The sequence below is a fragment of the Choristoneura fumiferana genome, chromosome 21 (genome assembly GCF_025370935.1).
Source record: "Choristoneura fumiferana chromosome 21, NRCan_CFum_1, whole genome shotgun sequence".
NCBI classification, from domain to species: Eukaryota; Metazoa; Arthropoda; class Insecta; order Lepidoptera; family Tortricidae; genus Choristoneura; species Choristoneura fumiferana.
Window position 1 is genome coordinate 3,363,219 of NC_133492.1, and position 27,852 is coordinate 3,391,070.

General features: G+C 37.8%; 2 protein-coding genes across 5 annotated transcripts in view; one reads left to right on the forward strand and one right to left on the reverse strand.

The window, feature by feature from the left end:
* Positions 1-16,010, forward strand: part of LOC141439677 (spermine oxidase-like) — a 46,069-nt gene extending 30,059 nt beyond the window's left edge. Inside the window, exons 1-7 of one of the 4 annotated variants that reach the window (XM_074104018.1) lie at positions 6,860-6,985; positions 12,363-12,533; positions 12,905-13,117; positions 13,586-13,793; positions 14,159-14,349; positions 14,856-15,227; positions 15,732-16,010. In XM_074104018.1, the coding sequence (XP_073960119.1) occupies positions 6,981-6,985; positions 12,363-12,533; positions 12,905-13,117; positions 13,586-13,793; positions 14,159-14,349; positions 14,856-15,227; positions 15,732-15,975 (1,404 nt within the window). In that variant the 5' untranslated portion in view covers positions 6,860-6,980 and the 3' untranslated portion in view covers positions 15,976-16,010. Of the gene's footprint in view, positions 1-6,859; positions 6,986-8,535; positions 8,646-11,146; positions 11,235-12,362; positions 12,534-12,904; positions 13,118-13,585; positions 13,794-14,158; positions 14,350-14,855; positions 15,228-15,731 lie in introns of those variants that run through there. The other 3 variants (XM_074104019.1, XM_074104021.1, XM_074104020.1) reach the window with 3 other exon arrangements.
* Positions 16,011-17,500: 1,490 nt separating this feature from the next.
* On the reverse strand, positions 17,501-25,732 carry Hinfp (Histone H4 transcription factor). Its single transcript, XM_074104017.1, has 7 exons — positions 25,101-25,732; positions 24,181-24,322; positions 23,362-23,603; positions 21,166-21,372; positions 19,873-20,090; positions 19,112-19,363; positions 17,501-18,645 (listed from the first exon to the last, which is right to left on the reverse strand). The coding sequence occupies exons 1-7, from the start codon at positions 25,353-25,355 to the stop codon at positions 18,309-18,311; spliced, it is 1,653 nt and encodes a 550-aa protein (XP_073960118.1). The 5' UTR covers positions 25,356-25,732; the 3' UTR covers positions 17,501-18,308.
* Positions 25,733-27,852: the final 2,120 nt, after the last annotated feature.

The following is a 27,852-nucleotide window of genomic DNA, read 5'->3' on the forward strand; positions in this document are numbered from 1 at the left end:
CCTAACTAACTAACTAACACTAACAGCGAAATGTTACGTTCAAAGACATACCTACCTACCTATCTCATGTTTTTCCCACTCTTCGGGTTTTCTAACTAAAATATACCAACATTCCGTGTTACAGGCAGGTACTTAAATTCCCATGTAGAAAACGAGTACCTAAGCTAAGGAAAGGTTATAAAATGTTATAGGGATATATGTCCTTTGCTATTCCGTCTCGGACACATAAATTAAAATCTTAATAATAGGGTCCATAACCTATCTGCATCTACTTTCATGTTTAACTCAGTATTGCTCCTCATCCCGGGGCTCAGTCGCCTCTTTGATTTTCTGTTTTTGTTCAAAATTTTTCTTTTTTGTTTTCCATTTAGTTTATTTTTTGTGTTTAATTTGTTTTCCATTTCTTTGTGCTAATGTGAACACATTCATATCTTCGTATTATCTGTGGAAACCTTTAATTGGCTCTATTGTTACATGTTCTCTAATCCACCTGTATTAGTTAATTTAAGCTGTTGGTTTTCCGAATAAAATAAAATAAAATAAAATAAATAAATAAATTTATGTAAAACAAATACTGTCTGTTCACGTTTCTCAAAACTACAACAAAAATAATAATAATTGTTGTGTGTTCTCTGTTTTGTGTCTATTTATACATATACATTTATATGTAAGTAGTATATTTATCTTAATAAATATTATTTTGTTGTACCTATGTATGTAATGTCTATTTTCAGTGAAAACCTATTTGAGCTAATGTATATGTGTATGTTATCATTTTTTTTTATTTCTGTGTAACAGTGTGGTATTTGCCACGTTACTGTGTATTTGAAGTAAGTACATACGAGTATTCTTTCTTTTAATAAAAACCGGCCAAGAGCGTGTCGGACACGCCCAAAACAGGGTTCCGTAGCCATTACGGAAAAATTAAGTAATATTTTTCTAAGGATTTCGTATTTTATACGAAACGGACGGACAGACAGACAGACAGAACTATAAGGGTTCCGTTTTTGCCATTTTGACTCCGGAACCCTAAAAACTGATGCTTCTACGTATTCAATCATTATTACCTTAAAAAATGTAAGACATTTGTTTCATAGACGTATAGGTATCATATGGTCGCGGGTGAACAAAGTTCAGCATCTAGACTTTCATTAACCCTCCCCCTGAAGCACCCAAGGGCTGGGGAGTTTTTCTGAATTGAAACAATTACTTTGCTCACCCGCGACCTTATGATAGCTACGTTTATGCAAGAAATGTGTGTTCATGCAGTCCCCCACCTCCATATAGCTATGAGCTCTGGTTGAATTCGAAACGCATCAGTGTAGTGTGGTGGTGGTGATAGATGGGTTTGTGTGTGTACTTACAGAGTGGAGGTGAAGGAACTGTATGAAACAACATTTTTTGCATAAACATAGCTATGATAAGGTCGCGGGTGAGCATTGCAAAGTAACTGTTATTTTATGGACCTCCGCAAAGTAACGTCTGTGTCAATAAATTCGATTTTTCCTGATTGGACTGTTGTCATTTGCAGTTTTTGCTTTTTAGCAGTTTGAGTGGCAAATTTTTGTGGGTGTTGTAAAAAAGTTGGTTATACTGCGCAGGATGTCCGGATGAACTGGCTTGGCGCGTGCATTCTACACCTGCTTAACGTACCAGGTGCGGGGCGTGTGGATATAAAAACTATATCTAGCAGATGGAGGATAGGCATTTTCGCGTTACACGTCGCGATATTGGAACGTAGTTATTCTAGGGGTGTCCTTGGGGGTTGTCGTGCTATCATTTCAATACACGGAGAGCCACTGAGGGTTCAGAACTTTGCATAGACATAGATTGCATGTAAGTAAATATCCAGTGCTGCAGTGACCTGAGCCCTGCGTGGACACACATAAAAATTAAGATTTTCAGACGTTAAGTAGTAAGTAATTTCTGCTTGATATCTTCACGCGTTTCTGTGAAAAAGGGTCTTAAAAAATGGCCAACAAAGTGATCCTTTTTTCTTCTTGAGTACGGAACCCTAAAAACGACAGTGTAAACTATTTCTCGTCATATTTTTTGATAGAGGGGAAAGCGTACAACACCATCTTCTGTCATAAAACGACGCCTTTTTGGTACAGTCACCTGCATAAAAATATCTGCCACAGCGGAGCGTGCAAAAATATCTGACGCGTCCTACCAGCCCTAGAAATAGAGTCGTAGATATCAGGCTACTTACTACGAAAATCGAAACTCGAAGTTCGCATCGTACCGTCCCTCTCGCTCTCGTATTAAAAAGTATAAGTGTCAGAGGGACGGCACGACACGAACTTCGAGTTTCGTAGTAGCCCTGCAGATATTTATTTATGCACGCTTTGTTGTGTCAGATATTATTGCTGGTGACGGGAGCACCAAAGTTCACATAGTTTTCGCTAGTCATACTGTAATGTTTGTCCGAATCATCGTTTGTCATAATTTTGTTCCCACTGAAACCTTAAAAAATTCTAAAAATTTTAAATGGTCTACCTGTAGCAAACTAAATTAGGTTAGGTTTGTTTTATAACAATTCTGAACAATTCTTGGATTCAGAGTAGGGTTACCACCCGTACTCTAAAATAGAGTATTGTCCTCTTTTTCATGTAGGCGTACTTTATAATCTACGACACCAATAAAGTACGCTAAAATACTCTATTTACGTAAAACTTATTCTTACTGGCTCGTTACTGGTTATGAGTACTTATGAGACTAAATAAACTGGTATCCACTTTTAAGGAGAAATAATAAATACTCTTTTTTTATTCTGTGTACTTTATTTTTGTCCTTCTAAAATGAAAAAATACTTTATTCGCCCTAAAAAAAGGTGGCAACCCTAATTCAGCGAAAAAAGAGTTATGACAAACGATCATTCTGACAAACATTACATTCAGACTTTCAAGTAGTATGCGAGCCGATACGGACCCGCTGGTGACTGTACCCTAAGGCTAATAAGGGAAGGAAGCCGCAAGACTTCTCACCTTACCGGTTGGGTTACGATTCAAGGATGTCCGTTAAAACCACAAAGTTTAATAATAATGACTGGCCACTTTATAATTGATTCTTAAAAAATGTTTGAATAAGTTTAGGTACCTATACTTAGTTAAATTACCGAGAGCGTGAAATTTTATTTATTTTATTTATTTATTTATTTATTTTATTGAGGTGTTCAACAGCGTTATAATATGTTTATTCTAGTTTACAGAATGAATCTTAAGGCCAATAACAGAACTCCCTTAATAATACAAGTATATAAGCCTGAGTAGGAGTAAACGTACCTTAAATAAGAAAAATAAAAGTTAATAGGAAATTACGATATATATATATATATATATATATATATATATATATATATATATATATATATATATATATATATATATATATATATATATATACATATATACATAAGATGTGTCACTAAAGTAAATTAAGTGTGAAACATGTGTAGTGTGTGTGTGTGTGTGTGTGTGTTTGTATGTTACCAGGAAATACTTTTCACAATTGAAAATTTGAATTTAATTCTTGATGTGACAATTGTGAAAATTGCATATGTAGTGGTATTGTGTGTTTATAGGCATTCTATATTTGAAATTTCCCTTTTCCCGTACTAGCAGCATAAAAAGAGGGTTGTCAGTGTCAAATTCTAAATATTATTTACGCTGTGCGTATATTATATTTCAAAGAAAGTGAAGAAAATAAACATAGATGTCAAGATCATAATTATTGTTATCAATACTTATGACAGCTCAGATAAAGAATAAAATAAAAGCGAATGAAAGCAAAAAAGGACTGAGTATTAGGTATTTTACTTGTTAAGAAGAGAAGGGTATGTAATTTAATTTCATTAAATTAATTGAGACAAAGTAAGTAACCACTAGTATTTAGTATTTAGTATTTATTTATTTGGCAAAAAAACATAAAATACATAAGGCCTTATCTAATAAGTCTTACAATATTATGCACCCTGGTAGGGTATAGCCACATTTATAATAAATACAATTCTAAGCTCTCGCTAATTTATCTATAGATGGTTAGGTATGTTGGAAATATAGGTTCACACAGATGTAATAGATATCTTAACATTTTATTTTTTTAATTTGACTGTTCGCTTTCGCCTTCTCTTTCCTTACGGACGCTGCTCGCTGTAGTAGAGGTATGTAAATACGTACCTACTGTTTGTTTAATTAACTGAATTTACTTATTTTCATCCGTAATATGTATATCAGAGTTTCACTGTGTACAGTCAACGTCATAAATAAGTGGTCAGTTGTGTACCTTGTCATTTTAACGTCATGTTTGAAAAGCCATACGTAATTGTGTACCGACTGAAAACGAGAAGGTACAAAAGTGATCACTTATTTATGAAGTTGACTGTAAGTACTATAGGTAAAAGATTTCGTTGTTTAAGCTTAAATCATATATAAAATAATATTTAATTTAATATTTTATTAATTTTATTTATTTATTTTAATAGGTTGCCTGGAAGAGATCGCTCTTAAGCGATAAGGCCGCCTATTGCTCACCTTGTCATTTTTTTTTCTCTGTGTATCTGTTTTCTGTATCGCTTACTAGGTATGTCTGGTGTACAATAAAGAGTCTTTGTATTGTATTGTATTGTATTGCAAGTTACCTTATCTTCCACAGTATAAGCAGACCAAAGCTTTAATAAGTACATCCATTAGTACGGCTATTCTAGTTGTCGGTAAACGAAGGACGTTGTCCGAGTTGATTGAAAAAGTTGCATCTGCTCTAGGGTGACTATGGTTTTGTGATTGTGGGTATCTCTAGAAGCCTTATTGTCTACTTGGAATCTCAATCGTCTTCACTGCTTCTTTCTGTCACACGGTATAAGACGAGGGAGACGGTGGCTGCGATCGCGAACGTCAGCGCGGCGACAGATTGGATCACAGTCACATTCATGGATATCTATCTTGTCGGATAAAGATGGTATTGATGAATACTGCGCCATTGTATTTTCTTGGAAAGGTGCGTATTTGTCAAGCTATTTCAGTCAGCTTCAGTTAGTACCCATCAAGACAGGCCCTATACCACAAAGTGCAAAACTCGAATTTCGTATGTTGCCGTCCTGCTATATGTAACACGCGAGTGAAAGGGACGGTGCGATACTAACTTCGATTTGCGAGTTTCGTAGTAGCCCCTCAGTAGCGTAGAGGAAGGTCGTATCTAGAGATTAATAATCGATATAGAGTGGTAAACACCTAAGTTAAGATTACCATGGAAATGACCAAAACTTACACCGATAACGATGCACATCTCATTTCATATCTCTAAATTTAGCTGTTAAGATTTGAGAGAAAGGGAGAGAGCGAGAATGAAACATTTATTTACGCATATTCGATACACAGAAAAATAGATCACAAGTAAAACAAAAATAACATCGAATTCATCTACATCCGCCCATACGTATAACGTGAATGACTAACTAACACTCACAGCACAAACACAAACGTTCGCATTTTTATTACCAGTATTCCAAAAGTTCATCAACTTCTAATATTTTCAAAATGACTAATCGACCTGTTTATCCCGCTGCGTACCACTTCCACTTCTAATACTTATTTATTCGCATTCACAAAACCTCGAAATAATCCATTAATATCCGGCTGTCATTGCAGTGTTTATGGTCACCCCAGGCCATCTCAAGCCGCAAGAATGTTGCGAATCTAGTCAGGAGGAGTCTGTCAGAGAGTAACAGGCTTAGGTCATAGACAAAGCACTATAAGGAGGTTGTCTTTAGCAGAGGGCTTCTACGAAATTCGTATCCTATCGTCCCTCTCACACTCGTATTAAAAAATATAAGAGCCAGAGAGACGGCAAGATATGAAGTTCGAATTTTGCACTTCGTAGTACCTATAGGGTCAAGTTTTTTTTCCTCGAGACATAGCAACATTTTTAACCCCAAAAAGAGGGGTGTTATAAGTTTGACGCCAATGTCTGCTTGTCTGTCAGTGGCGTCGTAGCTCTCAAATGGATGAGGTGTGTTGTCATGAAAGCGAGTTTCATGCACCATGATCAAATTCCTCCTAACATTTTTTTTCTTTTTGAAGTCTTAAATATTGATTGTATCCGGCGTTACTTTGCGGAGGTCCATATCAATGAACTTAAAGAGCTTATTAATGAGCAGGTAAATTTAGTTTCATCTCCCTTGCTACGGCTTGGATCTAATTTCAGCAATGGTAGTTAATAAAACATGCCTTGACAGTAAATAAATAAAAATCAAGGTAGTTTTGAAGGACGGTTAAAAAATTTATTAATAATTTGTGGGTAGTTTTGTTTTGTTTCATAAAACGTATGTGGGTACTTGGGGAGTAACAGTGACAAGTTAAAACGGTGGTTGTGGTTCGTTAATCTAACAACTGGTAGCATGGTGTACGGTTGTGTCACTCTAAAGATGAGCTCTGGTTGAGTTCGAAACGCGTCTGTGTAGTGTGGTGGTGGTGATGGATGGGTTTGTGTGATTTGTGTGTGTTCTTACAGTGTGGAGGTGGAGGAACTGCATGAACACGCATATTTTGCATAAGCTTAAGTATCGTAAGGTCGCGGGTGAGCAAGGAAATTCTTTAAGTTCGTCTTCAATATTATTGTCAGGCCCTACATTACGAAGCGCAAAATTCGAACTTCGCATCTTGCCGTCCCTGTCAGTGACGCTTATATTATTTAATACGAGAGTGAGAGATACGATACGATACGAACTTCGATTTTAGAATGTAGTACCCCACAGATTTGACGATTTTACGTCATAAAGTGGCACCCTCTTTCGATTTCTTGAACTTGATTGTTGATCTTCAATAAGTATGTGCTAAAGTATTGTCAGAATCATTCAAAATTGTTTGTTTTAATGCAGATAACTCTTAATAATTACGTAATTGACATAGGTCAATAGAGATAAACTACGATCAGACGTGTTTTGTCGTTCCATGTGTTCGGTCAGTCTTTAAATTACGAAGAAAATGTCGTGAGTATAAAGTTTCTGTTATAAAGACGTCCTTGTTAGTTAGTTTATCATCCTTATTGTACAGTCAACTACAAAAATATCGATACGGTCAAAGTTACAAACATTATGTAGGTAAGAATGCGTGACTTACATATTTTTGTATCTTTAGTCGTATTGGTATCTTTTTAGTCGTCTGTATCTATACTTGTGTTAAAGACGGAGGCGGCGCTAGGTGTACAAAGTGTACAGTCACCAGCAGCAATATCTGACACAACAAAGCGTGCATAAATATCAGATACGACTCTATTTCTAGGGCCAGTAGGACGTGTCAATAGTAGATTGTACAACAAGAGCATAAAACGAGCCATTTTACCCAAGACGTTCATATAGCCACCCGAGCCGAGTTTTACACTCTGCTTTTCACTTCGATGGCGAGGAAACGAAATTAGCAACAGTGGATCAATTGTTCACTTACTATGTACATTTTATTTTACATGAATTACTATATAATTATAATTTTTTTAGCTTTATTGATTTATTTTGATTGATTTGATTGATTTTTAATTAAAAATTATGAAAAAAAAATATAAACTTCTTTGTTTGTGGCTGTTGACACCTGATTACCTTGGTCTTGGACGAAGATTTTATTTTATGCACTAGTGCATAAAAAGTCATTTTATGTCGCCTAGATCCAGCAAAAGCACGAACTTTACGAGCGAGAAGTGAAAAATATTTTTGCACGCTACGCTGTGGCAGATATTAATGCATGACTGTACAAAATGTTTTAAGATCCTAAGCCAATAATTCAACCATTTGCTTGTCAAATTCAAATATTAGATATAGTGCCGTGGATAGGGTAGATTAGGTGGTGTTGTGTGTATGCGTAGTGATGTGCCAGATCATCAAAAATGCATATCCGCATCCATACTAATATTATAAATTCGAAAGTGTATTTGTGTAGAAAGTGTATTCTATCACTCCCCTAAAACGGCTCGGAGACTTGATCAAATCACTGAATTCCGCAAGGGAAATTATACAACGCGATGTTTTTTTATCATCTCCCGGGACTTGATCATATCCCTGAGGTATTTGATCAATTCCCTGTTTATCATATCCCTGCGACATATTATAATTTGTTTACTCAGTGCCACTACGTGAAACCTTTGATATAGGTAAAAAATTGATGAGAACAATGATGGCTTACTGAGACAAGGTTTACTGCAGGTCTAAGACGTCGCATATTCAATGTTTTTGAATTGGAAGTACACACCAAATGTGTGGTAAAACAGGTCAAGTGTGAATTGAACTCGCGCGTTGAGGAATTCATGCCAATTTTAAAATTTGGAATAATCAAGTACCTTCACAAATAAGTACAATAACACAATTATTGATAAGTAAAAAATGCGACACTCACGCGAGATTACATTATGGCTAAGTGCTCTACGGAAAGAAAGACGCACTGTCAACGCGCGTTTAAAAAACGCGGTTGCAAAGGCTCTTGAGATCCGCTGAATAAGGTTTTTTTACGGATATTTGGCACAGCACTATGTGTATCAACATTGTTATTGGTGTGATACTTTAGCTGTCTGTGGCAGGGCCTTGACTTTCGATCGACTCTTGCGCATAGCTTCGTCCTTAGTTTGTTGTGGTGATATTTTTGGTTGGCCGGCTGACAAGACTCGTAAGTTAGATTTTAATTATTTGTTTTACTATTGTTATTATTACACACTCCTTGATTTTTGTTATTCAATATTGTATAATTAGATTGTATTGCAACTTGTTGTGCAATATTTTATAATGTGAGGAATCCAAATGTTATCGTATCTTCTTCCAGGTTACGATCGATAGTTACACGTTTTTAGGGTTACTATCGCTACGCTGTCTGTCTGTCTGTCTATCACAGGGCTGTATCAACATCTCGAGAACTGTATAGGATAATCTATTGAAATGTATACCTACGTTAACTGTCTAAAAAAGAAGTGATCGAAAAATGGTTTGCAATGCAAATGAAACCAAAACTTATATACCTACATACATACTTAAACGTACTTAAAAATGTTGCAAGTTAAATACAAGCTTGTAAAAATACAAACATACACTAATTGCCATTTCTCATTGCGACAAAGACAGATACATATACCCACCCTCCATATTTATAAGCTTAAAGCTATGTTATACTGCGACACTACACGGTACACAAGTGTATACACGAAGTATCACTATATGAACGCGAGTGTCACGCGTGTATACACGAAGTATCACTGTATGAACGCGAGTGTCTCGCGTGTATAGTGTATACACGAAGTATCTCTGTATGAACGCGGGTGTCACGCGTGTATACACGAAGTATCACTGTATGAACGCGAGTGTCTCGCGTGTATACACGAAGTATCTCTGTATGAACGATTGTGTCACGCGTGTATACACGAAGTATCACTGTATGAACGCGAATGTCTCGCGTGTATACACGAAGTATTTCTGTATGAACGCGAGTGTCACGCGTATATACACGAAGTATTTCTGTATGGACGCGGGTGTCACGTGTATATACACGTAGTTTATTATCACTGTATGAACGCGAAGGTCACGCGTGTATACACGAAGCTGTATAAACGTAAGTGACACGCGTGTATACACTGAGTGTACCGTATAAAGTGTCGTAGTCTATTTGGGTCTTCATTTTACCTAATGTTTGTTCCTGCTTACGCTGTACTTAACTTTTATTAACGCGGCAAATATCGCGCTGTGGGTGTGACATGTACCTAATCAAAGTTAATTGTAGCTCTGCTTACACACTATTTAACGATGGTCAATTTAGACCTTTAAGTTTTATCAGTTAATACAAACACGCATTATGGGCCGATAACATAGAGCACTAATGACCGGAAAAGGACACACGTGGTTCATGGGGATTACTAATGTATAGGCAAAAAACTTTTCCCAAAGTATCACATCCCAAAATATTTTACTCAAATTATCATTTGGTAAAAAAACATTTGTCAAAAAAACTTATCGCAATTTTACAGTTAATAAATATTTTTTTGGCAAATTATTGTTTCACAAATACTTATACTTTGTCATGTTTCATATTGCCAAGTATTATTTAGTAAAATGTATCGTTTGGCATAACTAGGGCATAACGTGCTCTTCCCAAAATATCGCATGACATAATAACCTACATTTCTGGGAGCAGTTCGTTTCTGTGGGGGGCGCAGTTTTAACCTAACCTAACCTACTTTTCTGGTAGCAGTTCGTTTCTGTGGGGGGCGCAGTTTTAACCTAACCTAACCTACTTTTCTGGTAGCAGTTAGTTTCTGTGGGGGACGCAGTCTATCTTCATCTACTTTTCTGATAGCAGTTCTTTTCTGTGAAAGACGCAGTTCTAACCTAATCTTACCTACTTTTCTGGTAGCAGTGGGTTTACATGGTTGGTTTTTTTGGGAATACAATATTAGCCAAAAGAAAACGTTTGCTTAATAAACGTTTGTCGTTATAAAATTTGACAAAGTAAAATTATGCCAAATGAATAAAATGCGAAATGTAAATATGCTAAGCATTCGTTTGGGAAATGTAACTACTGCGATAAATTTTTTGGGAAGTGAAATTTGGCGAAAAATATTTTGCCGAAACGGCAGTACACCGGTTCATGTTGCCTATAGCCTTATAAGGCTCAGCGAACTTAATTTAGAGGATACGTCAAAGCATAATGTCAACGTTTCTTGATTCTTCTATTAGGTAATATAATGCGAAAGTGTGTCTGTCTCTCTGTTACCTTTTCACGCTGAGCCGAATTACTTATATATAGATGAATTTGGTATGGAGATAGTTTGAGGGTATTTGAGGGTCTCAAACCCAGGGAAGGACATTACTATAATAGCGTAGTTTCTTCAAATAATTGATTGAATCAGGGCATCAGGCGTTACTTTGCGGAGGTCTATATCAATGAACTAAAATAATAGAATAGAAGTTTCTTCAAACAGAGTACGATCAACAGCTTTAGTTTTAAAATTATGACAATAAAAATTTGACGTGAGCTTTACGAAGATAGGTTTAAAAATACATATTTGAGAAATTGCTGAGGTCAACTCCCCTTATAAGTGCCCCATGGCGATAATAAAAGAACATTAATTACGAGTAGATGGATTGAGTCGATATGTTCGAGGCAGATTATCTAATGCTGTAATTAGAGTACAACACTGAAACGGCAAGTCGGGTGGCATCGATACCTATATAGGTAGTGTTGCAATCCAAAGAATAAAGGAAATAACGAGTAAGTGGCTGATCTTTGCAAAATGGTTATACCTAAGAAGAAGATAGAAGAAAGTAGCTCAGGAGGGAAAAAAATTACCGAGTGTATGTCAAGCTACGGTGTTAATAGCGGTTTTTTTTTTGTTTTACCGACAAATTTTACATCGACTAGCATTTCATGGAACATTTAGTTCTAGCATTATCGTTTGGTGTAGTGTAGGTACTTAATTTAATTTTGTTTCGTGACCAGTTCATTCTAATTTTTATTATTTCATAGAAAAACTGTTCAAGGAATATTATTTGGCAGACTATTCGTTTTGCAATATTATTAAATGGCAGAATTAATAAACAACGATGTTCATTTCTTCGAATTTTTATTACAACACAATGTAAAATAATCGACAACACGTACAGTCGAGGAAACTGAACCGTGTACTAGGGTGGAACCTTATTAGTAGATAGATGATAGAACTCTTACCAGAAAAGTAGATTAGTTTAGGTTAGAACTGCGACCCTTGCAGAATCAAACAGCTACCAAAAAAGTAGGTTAGGTTAAGACTGTGACCCTGGCACGTTCGAACTGATACCAGAAATGTAGGTTAGGTTAGGTTAGAACTGCGCCCCTTGCAATCAAACTGAAACTAGAAAAGTAGATTAGTTTAGGTTAGAACTGCGACCCTTGCACAATAAAACTGTTAGGTAAGTACCCGAAAAGTAGGTTAGTCTAGGTTAGAACTGTGACCCTGTCAGAATAAAACTGTTACGAAAAAAGTAAGTTATGTTAGGTTAGAACTGTGACCCTCGTAAAATCGAACTCAAACCAGAAAAATCGCACCGAAATCAGCCAATTCGTTTGAGAGCTACGATGCCAAATACAGAATAGATATTGGCGTCAAATCTATAAAGCCGAGTTTAGACTTGCAACAAAAATCGTGCAAGTTGCATTACATTGCGGCGCTCGATTGACCACTACAAACTCGTTGGCTTTACGGCCTCGCAATGTAATGCAACTTCCACGATTTTTCTTGCAAGTCTAAACTCGGCTTAACATTCCTCTTTTTGCGTTAAAACTACTTAAAACTGCAAGGATTCCATTTCTGCCATTTTGACTACGCCTAATCCTATAAACTGTACCCTTCTTTATTTGCAGACAAATCATGGACGTAGTGGTGGTAGGCTGTGGCGCGTCCGGCATAGCGGCCATCCGGCGGCTGCACGACGCCGGCCTGAAAGTGTTGGGGCTGGAGGCTGCTGATCGTATCGGAGGCAGGATACATTCCGTGGACTTTGGGGTGGGGAAGGTGGATTTGGGAGCAGCTTGGTAGGTTGAATTGATTATTTTAGTGTTGCGCATTGCAGCATGTTGTGCCCAGGGCCTCTAATAGGTACCTAAAAGACGGCCCTAATATGCTAATTGTCCGAGGTCGGCGCAATAGGAGCACCCTTTGGCATGCTAAGCTAATCCACCGACTTGCTGAGCGGCCCATCTGGCCGCTCGCCCTCTCTCCGGTAAGCTTTAAAAGCCGTCTGAGCCCAACAGCCCGTTCGAAAAAAAGGTCTAAGGGTTGGCCTGATCAGTGACCATTTGATCACGGCGCGGCGCCTTATTTTTTTATGCCTCTGTGCACCCTCACCAGCCAGCGTAGGTAGGCCCTTACATCCTTTTGTTAGGTACACCACTGCTTCTTTCAGGTGTCACGGCGAGAAGGGCAACGTAGTATACGAACTGGCAAACCCTCTAGGTCTTCTTGGTAGACCTGAGCGAGAGAACAAATTTTTCGTTCTATCCAATGGTGACCTGGTCCCCACCGATACTGGGGAAGAAATCCTCAATGCCTTCAATGAAGAAGTGGGGAAAGCTGACAAGAATACCACAAGAGGTATCGATGAATGTGTGATTAATGCGTAAGGCTCTTTTACGATTATTTTTAAGTTTTTATCAAGTTTTGCAAGTAGCATTTCATCCGCGTCTAGTGATCGGATTTACTTGAAAATCGGTAAGTTGGTATGTACGGATATTTAGTTTGGATGACAATGCAAGTACAGTCCGCGAGAAGCTTGCACCTACTTATCTCCCTTTTTTTATTCAGTTTCTGGTAACCCTTTCAGGAAGAACATCATTTCAAAGATAACGGCAACCAACTTGGCAGAAAGCATTTTTTTGCATTTTTTTTCTAAAAGCAAATATAAAAATCTATGTTAGGTGTACCCTACTACATAACCACAAAGTGAACACAAAACGCCTACTCTTTTAAAAAAGTTGAGCACAAAATCTTTGGGAAAGACGTTGAGTAGCAATGGCTCTAAAGCGAAAAGAAGTTTCATTCTTCGAAACTTTTCGTCACTCTCCACTCCAACTAACCTTTTTTACAGGACTTACACAAACCCTGTTCTTAAAAAAGACCATAAATTGACCAAGTATTTCCTTGAATGGTACGAGAGGAACAACCATCTGGGAGGTAAGAAAGACCCGAAGACTGGCAAGTCGCTTAAAGGACTTATAGAGTTCTGGAATTCGGAAGGTGACCCCATGCTCAACTGGAAAGGCAAGGGATTTGCCACCATCTTGGATGTGCTCTTGGCAAGTATTTTATACAAACTTCTTAATTTTTCTTGATGTGTTTTTGACTAAGGCATAAGCATAAGAAAGCAAGTTGAAGTGGTAATGGGCGGGCCACATCGCTCGAAGAACAGATAACCGTTGGCGGAGAAAAGCCCTCGTGTGCCAACCATGAACCGGAAGACGAAGAGTTGGCAGGCCTCTTACTAGATGGACTGACGCTCCATCGTGAGAGTTGTGCAATCTAATTAAGACTTAGAATTAGCATTAAATTACTGATATACATATGTAACGTATTAGGTATTTCAAGCTGTTCAAGTTTAGCTAGATAAAATACACAGAAAGGTACCTTAATGTCTTTATTTATATTCGTCTTCTATCTCTAGAACAAAATCCCAGACCCATCGAAAGCTATTAATGCCAACATCCTCTTGAACAAAGAAGTTGAGAGCATCAAATGGAGCAGTCAGAAGGTGGACCCTAAGAATCCGTTAGTCCACGTCAAGTGCAAGGACGGAAGTCTGTATGCAGCCAAGAGTGTCATTATTACTGTGTCCGTTGGAGTCTTGAAAGAAAGGTGAGAGATAATTTTCGAAAGCCTAAAACCAGCGGTAGCCCTGGGGCAGAGGAAGAGGAGGTCGCTGATGGCAAGGGGCGCCACTTTCCAATTTCCAGTGCAAAATAAAATTTCGATGGCGACTTTTGAGAGGCGCGGAAACAGTGTAGACTCGCTATATCTTAAACCAAGGGCTAGAACTGGCGCTACCTAAAACGATGCATAAAATTCAGAACTGACTTTATCATAATAGAAACCTGCACAAACCTGCGAAGCGATTCAATGGTGCGTGCGAAGTTCCCAATCCGCACTGGGCCCGCGTGGGAACTATGGCCCAAGCCGTCTTGTTCTGAGAGGAGGCCTGTGCCCAGCAGTGGGACGTATATAGGCTGGGATGAGGATTCAGACGTTTGTTCCCTGGCCCTATACTACGAAGTACAAAATTCGAACTTCGTATCGAACTTCGATTTTCGAATTTCGTAGTAGCCCAGCTGAGTGCAAAAATCTGGACTTTTATTTATTTTCAGGCACACAACCCTCTTCAGCCCACCACTGCCTTCAGATAAAATCAACACAATCAACAACCTCCAATTCTGCATTCTCGGCAAGATCTACATCGAGTTCGAAAGACCATGGTGGCCGGAAGCACCAGCCAACTTCACTCTCCTCTGGCGGGATGAAGATAAAGCCAAATTCACAGAAGAATACCAGTGGATAACCGAGGTGTTTGGAATGTGGTCGGTACATCATCAGCCCAATGTTCTCTTGGCCTGGACTCATGGAGAAGGCACGGAGAAAATGGAGAAGGTCAGCCTTGAGGGGATAAGGGCTGGAGTGGAGAAACTACTCGACATATTGAGGACGAAGTTTGATGTGGCACCAGTGAAAAATGTTATCAGGTAAGATTGGCGGCGAATAGAGAACAGCCTGATGGGTAGACTAAATACCCGACTAAGTATCTTAAAAAAAAAACTAAAAAGGAAAAACAAGTCGAGTAGTTTATTGAATTGAATGCCCACATCACACATAACATCTGGTAGGATGGTACGGTTGTGTTGCTCTGAAGATGAGCTCTGGTGGAGTGTGGTGGTGGTGATAGATGAGTTTGTGTGATTTGAGTGTGTTCTTTCAGTGTGGAGGTGGAGGAACTGTATGAACACACATTTCTTGCATAAACGTAGCTATCATTCATAAGGTCGCGGGTGCACAAAATAATTGTTTAAGTTAATTTAGTCGAATAGTCTAGAACTCTGTTATGTGACTGTGTTAGCAGTCGGGACCCATTCAAAATCGTGACTAACTAGCTGAACAAATTCCCAGTAATGGGTAAAAGTTTGGCTACATTGACTAGGTGGCGCTAGCGTACCCATATAAGGAGGATATTAAGATAACTTTGGTTTCAGGTCACAATGGGCTTCAAATCCCCTAGCAAGAGGCGCATATGCATACCGCAGTGTTGCCATAGAAGAAAATGGCGGCAGTGCGGAAATTTTAAGCGAGCCTCTTTACCATGGCAACGATTTCCCCATAGTATGTTTCGCGGGAGAAGCGACTTCGCACCATAGACACACCGCGGTCCACGGAGCTGTGGAAGCTGGTTTCAGGGAGGCTGACAGGCTCATTGAAAGTTTCAAGACTTTGGGATAATCTGTGGTTTAAAAAAAATAAAGTGTTTGTCAACATTTGTTTTTATTTACGATTAATGGCACGGGAAATAAAAAATCAAATACCTACTACAAATATTTGCTTGGAAACTATAATAAACTAACAGATCACAAGTTTGAGTATCAAGTATTGTTTTTACTAAACAAAATAATAATGACACAAAATCACAATTTGTCTCCCTACACCTATCTACATACCCTGTAGTAAAAACCATGGGTACCGCGTCACCATAGAATTGCAATGTCATTACTATATATTTAAGACATATAAATATTCTTATTTTCAGTGTATGTCATAACTCATAACGGCCCTAGCAAAACATCACATGCTAAAAAATTTCAGTATCTACAGTGACAGATTGACAAAGCAGCTCTAAGTAACAGGATCCCGTTGGCACTCTTTGGATACGGAAACCCAAAACGTAACGGGTGACACTCTTTCCCGGCCCGGATAACACCGACATGGAAATACCGGCCCTGTTTTTTGTGTACACGCCCATAGAAACTGACAGGAGCTTCTATGGGCGTGTACACGAAAAACAGGGCGGTATTTCCATCCCGGTATTATCCGGGCCGGGAAAGGGTGTCACCCAACGTAACAAAAACTATCGGAACGGTGATAGTAATCCTTGTTAGTCCTATCTTTTTATAACAGACAACAGTGCTTGAGACTGCGCGAATCCCAGTTTGTGATTTAGAAAATTATTTCAACACATTTAAAATTAATATTTTACTGAAAAATGTATAGTTCACAAGTATATTTTGGTAGTCATTCTTTTCTTACAAATGATTTGTACAGATATAGTGCATAATGTCCTTTTGAACGCCACGGTCGCAGTGTTTTTTTTATGACCCCAAAAAGTGAAATTCTGTTTTATTTTTTCAGTACTAATCAAGTTTCACTAATTATTAATGTACGAGTAAAACACCCAGGTGACAATAGGCCATAGTTCTTTTTTATATTTAAATAAGTTGACCTGGGTCAAACTACAAATTTATTATTATTTCTAAAAAATACACACTTATCTTCTCACTGTACCTATTGCAGGTCTTTTGTTTTTGACGTGGCGGCGAAAAGGTTAAACTTTGAGGACCAATAAAATGATCTAAACTTAAGGTTTTTAAAAATATTGCAAAACAAGTGAAGCTTAGTTTTGTGAATAGAACCGAACCTTGAATTTAAAGCCCCATGGTCAGACATTGTATTAAACGAATATGATGAGCATTTTAATATCCATTAATGTGGAACTTTATTATTTAGTTTCAAATGTCAAAACGTTTGAACGATAGGTACTAAAGTTAATTGAGAGAGCACGATAAATACAGACTTTCCGATAAAATACGATAGAAAACTAATATGCATTACATCTTTATCGTCGGCGAGTGTCAGACTTCGTAACTCCATCAGATCAAATTAAACAGGAGGCACAAAAAACTTAACCACCAAAAATTTTGCATAAATTTTGCATTGGTTATATATATAATACAATTATTAAAACTAGATGAAAACCCGGCTTCGCTCGGGTAAAACGTAGACTCCTAATAACATGTTTGAAAAAAAAATTTTGCCAGTGTAAAGACGTCGTACTTATCGAAAAATCTGTCGTATATTGCTAGCCTTAATATTATTACAAACGTACTTTCACAGCTAACCTACGTATCGGTATTTTTCTAGTAGATATTTCTCCTAAATCTTATTTGCCCAAATAACTGAGATGTCTCTGTCTCATTATCAAAGAAATTAGACCTAAATATACGGCACGATTCGTCTGTACGATCGATCTGATGAAAATCGACGAATCGTACCGTGTGTGGGACCCTTAAGAGGTCACAATGGAGAACGAAATGCAAACCTGTGACACGTGATGACGTGACACTAACGCCACTTTGATGTGATGACTTTGACATGTTTACCTACTTCGCAACGCCATTATATACTTAGTAATTTATTCAAGTTTATATTGAAAATACTCGATAATCCGAATTTTCCGCCTACAAGTTGTCGACTCGGATTGACTAATTTTTTACGCTCTTCAATTTGATGTGCATTTCGTTCGAGTCTACCGTAGACCGGTACGAAATTATTAATATAGATAGATTATTAGGAATAATATTTCGAAGAAAAAGAAAATGAAAAGTCATGGCAATTGTATAAAATGGAGCAAAAAGATTTTCTTGAAAAGACACGAAGTTTGGAGTTACGAGTACTGACACTTTAGACGACGTTATGTACCTACCTTATAAAGTACGCTAGGACTAACAAGGATACGATTCGTTCTAGAGAACGAAAACCTTTCATTTGGCGTCGTTTTTTTATTATTTAACATTGCGCAAATCACTCATAACAACGTCAGACTTAATAACCTCAGAGCTTATAATATTACCCTCCTCATCTACATCACACATTGTTATTTCCACCGCATTATCACTCAATTTATCACTCTTTGTATCACTCTCACTCCCTTTTAGAGTGATCTCGAAGCGAGTTGGGCTAGTAGCTGTAGCCTTGGACTTTTCTTCGACATTGAACTCGAATGAGTTGGAGAGCGAGTCTTTGGGGCCGCTGTAGCCGTCGACAATTTTTTTGGAGACCTCTAGAATCTCGTAACGTGTCGTGGTTAGACGGTACATGCCATCTTCACTTATTTGGTACCTGGAATGGGAAGAACTGACGTTATAATGCCAGTTTGCCGAGTACTGGTAGGTATTATAAATGCGAAAGTGTGAGTGTATGTTTGTTACTGATTCACGCCAAGCTGGATGGATTTGAATGAAATTTGGTATGAAGTTAGCTGAACATTTGGAAGAACACATAGGCTACTTTTTACCGTTCCTTTCTTATAATCGTGAGTTGAACGGTTTAATTTTGAGTCTTAGGGCGCTTGTGCACTACAAGGACCAAATCGGAAAAAAACGGCCGGGAATGGGGAAAAGTTAAATTGCGGACATATGTTAATTTATATCGGATATGGCACGTCATCAATTTAAATACTAGTTTGAGCACCCTCACGTTAGTATCATGTTCATAGTTCATCATATACCGTTTGACAGAAAGATGTGACAAAAACGATTGCGAGAGCGTGTTATACCATTTGGCCGCTGTTTTACAATGGACTTACCTGAACCGGCTATGTCCAAAAGGCCACTGTGCCCCATGTATCTTCACCAGATGGGTGGTCAGCCTGTTACCCCTGGAGAACACCTTCGACTGCTTCTCCGGGCACATGTGGCAAGCATACTTCTTCTTCTTCTTCGTTTTCCTGTTTAATTCAAGGTCGGAGTCATCGGAGATGTCGCTGTCTTCTTTTCTCTTCTGCTTTTTGCGAGTGTGAGTTTGCATGTGCTTGCGGAGGTCAGATTTTGTAATGGCTCTGTAAATAAAAGTTTACTGTTGAGAATTAATAGACTACTTTCGTAAAAATATATAATTGGTCTGACTTACTTTTTCAAATAATATCGAACACTTTTTTTCTTTTCTCAATTAAATCAAAAATATACAGCCGGTTATAGTTCTTTGTAATTTTTTGTTCGATTGTTTGCGAAACTTTAGCATTGCGTGACATCAGGCAAACTTTGACTGGCTATATCTTCCGCTCGTGCCATAAATACCACATCCCAAAATACCGCATTTTTCAAAATACTACAATACGTATTTATTACATTCCCCATTATACCAGATGTCCTAAATAAGACATTCCACCGAAAAAATTACTTCCTTGAGTAATCTTTGATTTTTTAATTTGTAGTGACATAGGCTACTTTTTATCCCGGAAAAATGCACAGTTTCCGAAGAAACAGCGCGCGATAACCGAAGCCGCGGGCAAAAGCAAGTATAAGATAAAAAAAATAAGTGAGACATGATTAAACAAAATTGACTCACTTGTGCTTGCAATGCGGGCAAGCGTGCATCCTGCATTCGGGCCCAATGTGTCTGTAGCGCACATGTTGGGCCAACGTGGCCAATGTTGGCGCCGACATATCGCAGAGCGTACAGGCGTATTGGGAAACGTGTTGGCGAGCATGTTGGCGGAGCAAGTATTCCGTGGCGTAGGAGAAACCGCAGACAGAACAGGTGTTTTCGTTGGTTGGTTGAACATTCTGTGGAATAAGTTCTTTTTTTAAATGATGGACGCAATGCGCTGACGTCCTGTGATGATTACTCAGATAAGTCAAAGTCAAGTATTTAAATTCAGTTTAGGCTAGACTAGGCTAAATTACCAGTTCGGAATAATTTATTGAATCAGGCGTTACTTTGCGGAGGTCCATATCATTGAACTAAAAGAATTTCTTTGCTAACCCGCGACCTTATGTATGACAGTTAAGTTTATGCAAAATATCTTTGAAATATCTTTGATAGTGTGGAGGTGGAGAACACGCATATCTTGCATAAACTTAACAAAGCAAAGAGAGAGCAAAGAAATTCTTTTAGTTCATTACCAGTTGAGAAAAATCTCCATTGAGAAACTCGCCGAGAAACTCAACATATACAGTCAGTATTAGTCAGTAGCGTAGGATGTTAAAGCTGCGGGTTCAAGGTGGGTGCAGCCCGCCTCCAACCGAAGCAACTGGAGGATTATGGGGGCGGCCTATGACCAGCAATGGACATCCTAGGGCTGATATCATGATGATCAGTCAGTAGTAGTCGGTTGTAGTGCTCTGCAACCATCATTTTAGGTCTTAAGAGCGGTTATACCTGCTGAGCTGGCAATGTTGCATTTTTCTTAGTTTTTCTCGATTATTCCATAAAAATTTAATAAAAATTAAAATGTGGTCTGATAGAACTCTTCTTAATAGGTATATAAATTAATGTGTCTACTCCAATAATTATTCTTTTTGAATTTTATTAAAACCCGTTAATAAACATTATCCGTTTTTAACAATTTACCAAGGGGTAAATTTTTTGACCTTTGTCAGTGCCCATTTACGTACTGTCCAGATGCATCAATTTTTGGACCATTTTGACCAGATTGGCATTGAATATAACTTCTAACATTTTAATTCTAACATAATCTTGTAACATTTTGCAATAATTAGTTTATTTCATAGCAGAAGTGACAAAATTATCTAAGCCGGGCTAGAATGACAATATGTAATTTTTTACAGTCTCAAAAATGATACCAGATTAAAGTTTCGTAAAAAATGCGTTGACAACATTCGCTGGCCAGTTTATTACCTGCCTCCTCAGGTGGTCAGTCAGCTTCCTATTGCAGGCAAAGTGCGCCCCGCAGTGGTAGCACGCTATGACCCTCTCTCCGGTGTGCGAGCGAGCATGGATGGACAGCAGTTCCCGCCGTTGAAAAGCAGCGCCGCATCCCGCCCACGAGCACTGGTGCTTCGGGGAGGCGTAGTAAATATGGACCTTCACGTGATCGAGGAATATCTGAAGGAAAGGGCAAGAGCGTGTTAATTAAATACAAACGAAGATAATGCATCGTGTTTTTTTATATCGGTTAACTTCGGCAGACGACTCAGTTCGTTGATATAAACCACCTGATAATTAACTGATTCGCGAAATTAAAAAAAAAATCGAAATCAAAAACTTTTTTTCTTGCATATAATAGCTTCACATTCATTGTTGTTGTTGTTGTTTCTTTAAAAAAATATGGCTCTGTCCATCGGAGGACAATTTTGCCAGTGTCTAGTAGTTTTTGCCGTTGTACGGTAAAAAAATTCTAGAAAACGAAATATGAGAGGTAATGGTGGATGAACGATGACAGCGCGAAACCCTAACCCATTCATTGTTAATTGTTAAATTGTAAAATGACATTGACGTGACGTGACACATAAGAGAGGCATCAAAACAAAATCCACATATTTGAAATGAAATTAAATGAAAATGAAATGAAAAACATTTATTCGAGACACAAAAAAAAAGAAAAGGTAAGTTACAATGTGAAATTATTTTATGTGCATGAAATGCATACTCCTTGGATGGAGTTAGCGCTGGTCTTCCGGCGAACCATTTTAAAGGCGGAAACACCAATACAACGAGACGCCACGCCACGTCGTTCAACGCATGTTTCTGGGTCTGATTGGTTGATTAACTTTCCATTGCTAAATATGTGCAGCAGGTGGTAGGACCTTGTGCAAGGTCCGCCCGGATTGCTACCACCATCTTGCTCGCTAATCCTGCCGTGAAGCAGCAGTGCTTGCACTGTTGTGTTTCGGCGTGGAGAGTAAGACAGCCGGTGAAATAACTGGCACTTGAGGTATCCCATCTTAGGCCTCTAGGTTGGCAACGCATCTGCTATACCCCTGGTGTTGCAGATGTTTATGGGCGGTGGTGATCTCTTACCATCAGGAGACCCACTTGCTCGTTTGCCATCGAGTCAAATAAAAAAAAAATAAAATAAAATGTGTGAATTAAACACGGATTAGTTATGGACTTTGAAAAAATAATCATAAATTAAGGACCTGTATGCTGATTCACTGCTAATAATTAATTATCTTAACTCTTGATTCTCTTTTAAACAGTAAGAGTTAGGCCACTAGCGTCTTAGAGAAATGAACTTCATTTGACCTGTAGATTGTCACCTTAAAGTTAACGGATATCAAAAATAACACGGTGTACACTCAAGAACGAATTAAATTATAATATCACAAATCAAATAAATTCTACATGAAGTCCCACTTCCCACTAATATTATAAATGCGAAAGTTTGTAAGTCTATTTGTTTGTTTGTTCATCATGTCTAAACTGCTGAACCGATTTTGATGCAACTCAGTACCTATACAAATAGTTTGAGTCACGGGAAGAACATAGTATAGTTTATCCCGGAAAATTGCATAGTTCCCGCGGGATAGCGATAACCGAATTTTACGCAGACAGAGTCGCGGGCAACAGCAAAGGCTAATCAAATTATAAATTAAATCATTTGTAGCAACTGGTAACGCCATCTAGTGAGCAGATATAGAAATTCCAACAGCTTGTACCATATCACACCATCAAAGTTTTTCAACTCTAACACATATCTCATATTTCTAACTTTCGACGCTCATCTTTCAGACTTCAGCCCTAGGCATACCATCTGCCTGAAGAGAGATCTCTTTACTGTAGGCTCTCCCACGCAATTCTCATTCAATTAAATTGCAGGAAAAATCATGAGCTGATACTAAAGCATACACGTCCCAATGCTGGGGACAGGCCTTCTCACAGATTGAAAGGGCTTGGGCCATAGTTCCCATGCAGGCCCAGTGTGGATTGGGTACTTAGTTAATGTGTCTAGGTCATACATTATGTGTCTGCTCTCTCTGTCATCCTTCAAATCCCCGAAAAAAAAACTAACGCGAAAATTACAAACAAACATACAAAACAAATATTTTTACATTTATCATATTAGTATATAGGGGTATAGGGATATGATTATACCTGCATAGATTTAAACTTTTCTTCACAATCGACCCACATACAGCAATGATCCGTCTTCAATATTGGGAGCTTATTTCTGTTACTCGAGTCTTTCTTGCACCGGACCAGGTTGAGTGTGGCTCGTGCGTTGAGCCCAATGGCCAGGAGTCTAGCATGGTATGCGTGATAGTTCATGTGCCGGCATGCTTCGTCAAAATCTGAGGTCTTGTGCTTGCATATATCCCAGAGGCAGCTGTAGTAAACTGGAATATCGTCACTAATTTGAAAAAATCTCGTATCTCAAATCAATATGTTAGCAAAATTGATCCTTGAAATAATGTTCATAAAGTTCACCCAGAAAATTATCGAATTAGAGGTACAAGCTTTTGTAAAAGTAGTAACAATACGTAGAATGGAATTTAATTTAAAGGATTTTTTTTATATAAATTTAAAATAATTAAAAACCTGAGTGCAAAAAAATAATAATGAACAGTGAAGTACCAATATCTCCTAACTGATCAATCTCGAGCATGCAATTTAGGAGGTTTAGCATCCATAAGGTCCTCAATTACATGTCAAAGGCCATTCAGTTAGGAGGTACTTATTGGTACTTCACTGTCAAAATATTTTTCCTTTTCATTTTAAGCTAGTTGTATATAATATAATGGAAAACAGACAAATAAACCACTCGGTCTACAATTTTACAAAATTACAAGAAAAATTCTGAAACTGCAAGTAATCTCAGGACTTTTTTAAGGAAATCAGTCTTCTTCTCTACACTTTAAAAATTATAAGATCTAACAGATTAAATATGTCAGAACAATTCAACAATTGACTTACTTGTACCATCTTCTTCCGAAACATGTAAGTCCGAAATATGGTTCCGGCAGTGGTTTTGGAACTCTTTGTAGTCGTCAAAGGACTGGTTACAAGACTGCCATTCACACTCCATACACACATCTTTCCGCAAACGATGGAGAGGCTGAAAAACATAACATTATTAATTAATCAACACTTTACTATTACGGTGTTCAATGAAGAATAAAGTCATTCCATTCAGACATTCAGTCATTCAGTTCAGTTTTTCAGTCATTTCATTGTATTGTATTGTTACAGCAAAATAAGACATTGACACCATTGACATTGATGTATGAGACCATTTTCATTTGATAATCTTTAATTGGTAAGCCGTGGTGGCCTAGTGGTTTGACCTATCGCCTCTCAAACAGAGGGTTGTGGGTTCAAACCCCGGCTCGCACCTCTGAGTTTTTCCAAATTCATGTGCGGAATTACATTTGAAATTTACCACGAGCTTTGCGGTGAAGGAAAACATCATGAGGAAAACCTGCACAAACCTGCGAAGCAATTCAATGGTGCGTGTGAAGTTCCCAATCCGCACTGGGCCCGCGTGGGAACTATGGCCCAAGCCCTCTTGTTCTGAGAGGAGGCCTGTGCCCAGCAGTGGGACGTATATAGGCTGGGATGACATGAGTATGACAACAAAGGATTTTTTTACAAAATGCCTCAACCTGGATCACAAAATTGAAGATTGTGATCAAACTGCATAGAGTAATTCTTAAATAATAAATATTTATTTAATATTTGTTTGTGGTCAGCACTTTTAGTGAGGCCCTGAAGAAGTTACAGTTACAACTCTCTTACAAGTATATAATTATAGCTTGGCAATATAGGTTAGGTATTATTAACACTTATAAGAGGTTATGCTAATGATTATTTATCTGCTTATATATTTTGCTTACCACGGCTTTAGGCTCCACAGAAGGTTCACCCACCCCGCCGGGGACCGTAGCCACATCCTCCGCAGAGGACAGCAAAAACTTCTTCCGATCGGCATTAGTCTGAATTATAAACTGAATATCATTCTTATTCTGCTGGGATAACTTCCTCGCACTTTCGTTATTTTGTTTCTCAACCCAGTCTTTGCAAAAACTATAGCGTAACTCCGTGTTCGACTGAGTATCATCTTTATCTATTAAATCACTTGCTTCGGTCATTGTTTATGTTGTTTTGATGTTGTTCGTCACAGTACGTCCATGTTCGTCAATCGTCAGCGTCATACACATAGAGTAACTTATATATTGGTCATACACACACAGCAGACAGCACAACAAACAAATAAGGCGGGAAAATGATGTAAAGTCAATGGATTAAATTACTGGCATAGTGGCGTACTAGTTTGAATCTTTATGACTTCTGGAATTATTATACCATATCTATCAAAAATTTGTAAGAAGAAACACAGCACAGCGCGTATTGTTCCGAACCGAACTGTGAAATTAAAGGCAAAATTAAATAAATTTCAGTCATCTCAATCTCACTCATTACATGTCATAATTTTCTGTGTTCTGTCATCTCTCTCATGATCTCATCATCTGTCTAAAACATGTGATCGGATTCACGTATACAATACTATACGTATACTATATATCCAAATGTAATTTTAGTAATCAAAATGATATGAAAACATTAAGTTTAATCCATATTTTAATCATAGCTTCTTGATTAATGATTTTAATATTTAAAATAAAAAATCAGTCTCTTGTTCTGAGAGGAGGCCTGTGCCCAGCAGTGGGACGTATACAGGGTGGAAAAATCGAATGCCACATGGATGGCAACTACCTTAAGTATTGTAAATAACACATTTTGTGTAAGGGAGACTTTCCTTCGTTTTTAAAAACAATAAAAACTGCATTTAATGATTTATGAAAAATCGCTTGCCTCAGTCGAGACTCGAACCGGTCAAATGTGACAAAAAATAATGTGCTGTATTTTATGATGCAGATCGAAAGGGTTACTGATAAGGTTCATTTTTCTCTAAATAACAAATACAATCAGAATAACGGAAGGCCATGAAAACTAACAATTACCTTTTAAATTTGATTTCACCCGTCACGTGAATTAAGACGTAATCCCTGGAATACAAGCAAAATAAAGACGTTTAAATGACATGATAATGATGAGCTACACTTATGTTTACTTATCACTTTAGTTGCGATTACTAATGCCACTTTAGTAACCTACTTCCTTTGATAGGAAAATTGCATCAATTATTCTCTAGTCATCATAGTAGCTAGGATAGGTAAATTTTTAAAAATGGAACATTTTAACGAACCGTTTTTGTTTTTCTAAGTGCAATCTTTTTAATTTAAAACAAATAATGCCCGACTTGTTGAACGCATTCTTTTCTTTTTTTTCGAATTGTGTTTATTCCATTTTCGAATATTAGAGCTACTATTTTACGTAGATAAATTGAAATTGTGACTTGCAAGTGCTTTTACATTATAAATGGCTGACGATTATCAAGAACAGTTCGATTTAATAGAAGCGTACTTTGTTAATGCAAAAAATGTAACACGAGCACTCCAGTGGTACGCGGAACAATATCCAAACAGGCAAATACCATCCAGGTTCGTCTTGCAACGAATGGTTAAAAACTTAAAACGCCATGGAAGACTTGAGAGCCGCCTTCGGCGACTACAACAGCCGATTGGTTATTCCGATTTTGATTTAAGTGTCTTAACTTATTTTGAAGCCTACCCGAAAGCATCGAGCAGAGAAGCCGCTGAAATACTTGGTTCTAATCATACTCGTGTGCTAAGCGTGCTCAAAAAATACAAGTATAAATGTTACCGTGAAGGTCGTTTGGTGCAAAAATTGCTTCCGGGAGACACTGACCGAAGGCTTCAATTCTGTCGAGATATCGAGGCAAAATTGGCTCAAGACAAAAATTTTTTGGATTACATAATATGGTCAGATGAAAGTAACTTTAGTAATAATGGTATGTACAATCGTCACAATAACCATTATTGGTGCCGTATAAACCCGATGCGTACACATGAAACTAATAATCAGGTGAGATTCTCTTTTAACGTTTGGTGCGGGATAGTGAAAAACAGGGTTGTTATGGTTCACATATTTGAAGGACACCTGAATACAGTAAAATACCTCGAAATCCTGGACCTATTGCGAAATGCATTAAATGATCTACCCGAAGAATACGACACTTTTATTTTCCAACAAGACGGTGCACCAGCACATAACAGCAGGTTATCGACTACGTATCTAAATAACCATTTCCAGACATGGATCGGTACAAAAGGGATTATTAAATGGCCGGCCAGATCTCCGGATCTAACACCATTAGACTACTTTTTGTGGGGATACGTGAAGGATGTTATTTATAAAAGAACTTACGAAAACGTATGCGAATTGAAAACCGAAGTCCATGCAGCTATTACTAATATTCACCACAATTCACTGCAACGAGCTACGAAAAGACAATTCCTCAAAAGATTAAATTTATGCAAACGCCAAAACGGGGCTCATTTTGAACAACTACTTTAGTTAGAAAGGTTTTAGTAAGGTTATTAAATGAATATTGTTTTAGTTTGTGTGTTTTAATTTTTCGTTTACAATTTTCATGGCCTTCCGTTATTCTGATTGTATTTGTTATTTAGGGAAAAATGAACCTTATCAGTAACCCTTTCAATC